The 3,359-nt window shown below is 53.3% G+C and overlaps 1 protein-coding gene across 2 annotated transcripts in view; it reads right to left on the bottom strand.

The window, feature by feature from the left end:
- The window catches only part of LRRC55 (leucine rich repeat containing 55), an 11,479-nt gene extending 8,633 nt beyond the window's left edge, over positions 1 to 2,846 (bottom strand). For both annotated transcript variants that reach the window (XR_003551483.1, XM_027776731.1), the window contains exon 1: positions 1,697 to 2,846. Coding sequence is in view for 1 of the 2 variants with exons in the window: in XM_027776731.1 (XP_027632532.1) it covers positions 1,697 to 2,447 (751 nt within the window). In the remaining variant the exon portion in view is untranslated. The remainder of the gene's footprint in view (positions 1 to 1,696) is intronic.
- Positions 2,847 to 3,359: the final 513 nt, after the last annotated feature.

The following is a 3,359-nucleotide window of genomic DNA, read 5'->3' as shown; positions in this document are numbered from 1 at the left end:
TTTTTTTTTCTCCCAAGAGGAAATACTCTTTGTGAGTGTGATGCTGCGAAATGTGTTCTTGGAGGCACAGGAGGCCTAGGTTTCTAGTTATGGCCTGCTTGCTTTCTCCCCCAGGGCCTAGGGACAGTCATTGATTGTCTTTGGAGCTTAGTCCTTCACTTGTGCCAATGTGTGAAGCTACACTGATGGGATCCTCTCCTGCTTCTAGGGCAGCAGAGATCTCGGAGATCACAGAAAAGGAGGAGTCCCTAGGTGTGATGGAAACCTAGCTCCCTGAGTGCTTTTTCTGTCGGGAGTGCACAGGAGAGGGAGGAAAGACACAGTCTGCCCTGCTGCTTGAGTGGCTGGAGATCAATCCAGGCAGCCTCCCTCTCCTCCCCGCTTCCATTGCCCCATCTCAGTCCCCAGCTATTTCAGTTCTAGAGAAATACCTCCCACAGCTCTGTGGAAACACTGGAATCGTGACCCACAGCCCCCCTCAAACTATTTTGGTCTTGGGCTCCCCACTCAGTCCTTCTTTTCTTCCTACCTATTCAGCATCCCTTTCCAATATGCACTAATCCCAGGCTCTGGGAAAGCCCCTGGGCTACTGCCCCCAGGTATTCCTGTTCTGCTGGGCCTTGTGCCAACGCTCAATGCTGTCACACAAGAGAGCCAATGACCGGAGTCACAGCTGATGTTGCCTGCCTCTGGGCTAGGCTTGAATGCCACTCAGTGAGGCCAATGTCCATTGGCCCTGTGTAGTCCCAGCTCCTTCAGGCCACTCTCCAGTTGGAATTGGCTGGTTAAGTCACCACATCTCAGGTCCTCCTCTCATCTCTTCAGGCCATACTCAAACTTTGAGAACTGTGCTGAGGCCCTTTGGCCAGCCCTGAACTCAAGCCCTATCTTTTCTGATGACCTAGAACCAAAATCTTCAGGATATAGCCCAAGGACAGCCAAACTTTCAAGGTTTGACTCCTGACACCATACTTAGCAACTGTGTGACTTTGAGTAAGCTACTGAACCTCTCTGTGCCTTGGTTTTCTCCTCTGGAGAGTGAGGGCCTCATTAGCGCTTTCATGAGGACAAGCTGAGCCTAAATTTGTACTATGTTTGGAATTAGGGTCTGGCAGAAAGTACTAAAACCAATGGTGTTATGTACTAGTATTTCTTCAGGAGTTTCCCCAACACTAACAACATGTAAAAAGCACTCTGATAGAGTAGAAAAAGGCTTAGAAGTCAAATAACTCTAGGTTTTATCCATTGCTCTGCCACTTTCTAAAAGTATGGCTCCGGGCAAGGCTTTTCATTGTTCTAAATATGTTTCTTCATCCATAAGATGTGGATGATAAAAGGGAGATCTGGTGAGATAATGCATGCCCAGTACTTACGTCATGGTGAAAGCTCAGTAAACACCATCTACTATTAGCTAGTCCTGTTTACTATCCCTCTATCTCATTAGGCCATAAGCACCACAGAAGCAAGGGAATGTCTGCTTCATTAATGAGTGGATTTCCTTACGCCTAGCATCCCTGCTAGGGATGATCACAAAGATTTGATCATTTGTTGACTTAGAGAGTGGGTGTACAAAGAGGCAAGAACAGGTCAGAGCACATAGTAGGTCCTCAATAGCTCTCAGGTCTTGTTTGGAGCCTTCACTTCCACTCAGGCAAGCCCTCCCCACTGGCTGCCCAGTCCTGCCCCTCTCCCTTACCTGCTGTACAGCGCTGGATCCGGTTCCGCAGCCACTTTAGCAGGGGCTCCATGGTGCAGCCACACACCCAGGGGTTGCCGCCAATCTGCAGGGTCACCAGCCCTGGCAGGCCCTCAAGGGCTTCCAGGCTGAGGAAGGCCAGTCCACCATAGCTGAGGTCCAGGTCTCGGAGCTGCACAAGGCCCTGGAAAGCCTGGGGGTGCACCCTGCGTAGCCACGGATTGTGGCTCAGGTCAATGTGCACAAGACTGTGCGCCTCCTGGAACATGTCGGCTGGCACGTGGCTGAGGTTGTTATAGCTCAGATCCAGGTGCGCCAAGCGCTTGGCATGGAGAAAGAGGCCTGGGGGCAGCTCCATCAAGGAGTTGTTGCGCAAATCCAACACGCGGAGCTCCATGTAGCACGTGAGGTAGCCAGGTGGCACGGCCGCTATGCGATTGTGGGCCAGGCTGAGGTTGCGAGTGTCCATCGGCAAGTCCGGTGGCACGGAGAATAGCCGCTGGCTGCTGCAATCTACCACCTGGTTACGGCACGTGCAGAGGACCGGGCAGCTGGTGCCAGCATCTGAGTGCATCACCCCAACTGCCAAGAGTAGTGAGATCAGCAGCATGGCTGGTTGAGGGGGCCCCGGCCAGGGGAGCTGGGCCCAGGTGTCACCCATCTTAGGCAGCTGGCAGCGACAGTGCTGAAAGGAGACCACTGGGGTTGTGTCTGTGGACTCAGAGTCAGTGGCACAAGAAGGCAGATTCATCAGCAGCTGAGCCCATGAAAGTGGGGCTTTGGAGCACGTGGTATCATGGCTCAAGCCTTTCCCAGGAGCCTCTCAGCACCCAAGGGGTTCCTGAGAGCCACAGGAAGTCCCTTCTGGAGCCTACAGGGCTAGAAGTCCCCCAGGGTCTGAAAAGATAATCACAACTTGAGAAAGGAAGGGGACGAGGATGGGGCTAGGCCAGCTGCCAGCAGGGCCAGGAAGAGCCCCTGCAGACCTTTTGTGTCCCTCTCACCCATGCCTGCTGGGTGCTTCCTCTTGGCACCATGCCTGAGAGGGGGGAGGAGGGGTGAAGGAGATGAAAGGTGCCCTTTAAAGGTCTTGGCACTTCTTCTAAGAAAACCCAAGTCCTGACCCAAGTCTGGGGCTGATTAGGAAGCCAGGAGTGCACCTAGTCCTGGAAGAGCCCCTGCAGACCTTTTGTGTCCCTCTCACCCATGCCTGCTGGGTGCTTCCTCTTGGCACCATGCCTGAGAGGGGGGAGGAGGGGTGAAGGAGATGAAAGGTGCCCTTTAAAGGTCTTGGCACTTCTTCTAAGAAAACCCAAGTCCTGACCCAAGTCTGGGGCTGATTAGGAAGCCAGGAGTGCACCTAGTTCTCCAGCATGGAAGGTCTCAGAGGCCATTTCGCCTGATGACCCAGTGGGCTTGAGTCCAAGATGGTCCAGGGTAGGCATTTCGGGAAGGGAACTCAGAGGTAAGAAGGTCTCCATGAGAGTTGTCAGTCTCAGTGGCAACTAGAATCCCCAAGGAGGGAGGTCCTCACGTAATACACACTGAGCTATTGAAGCGGAAAAAAACCATGAATCCTGGAGGTGCAGGCTGGGGATCAGCTGGGAGAGCTTTGGCTACTTCTCTAAGCCAGAGCCTCCCTCAGCAGGGCTCATGTTCAGCA

Source organism: Tupaia chinensis, unplaced genomic scaffold (genome assembly GCF_000334495.1).
Source record: "Tupaia chinensis unplaced genomic scaffold, TupChi_1.0 Scaffold000709_1, whole genome shotgun sequence".
NCBI classification, from domain to species: Eukaryota; Metazoa; Chordata; class Mammalia; order Scandentia; family Tupaiidae; genus Tupaia; species Tupaia belangeri.
This window is presented reverse-complemented; position numbering and strand designations above follow the sequence as displayed.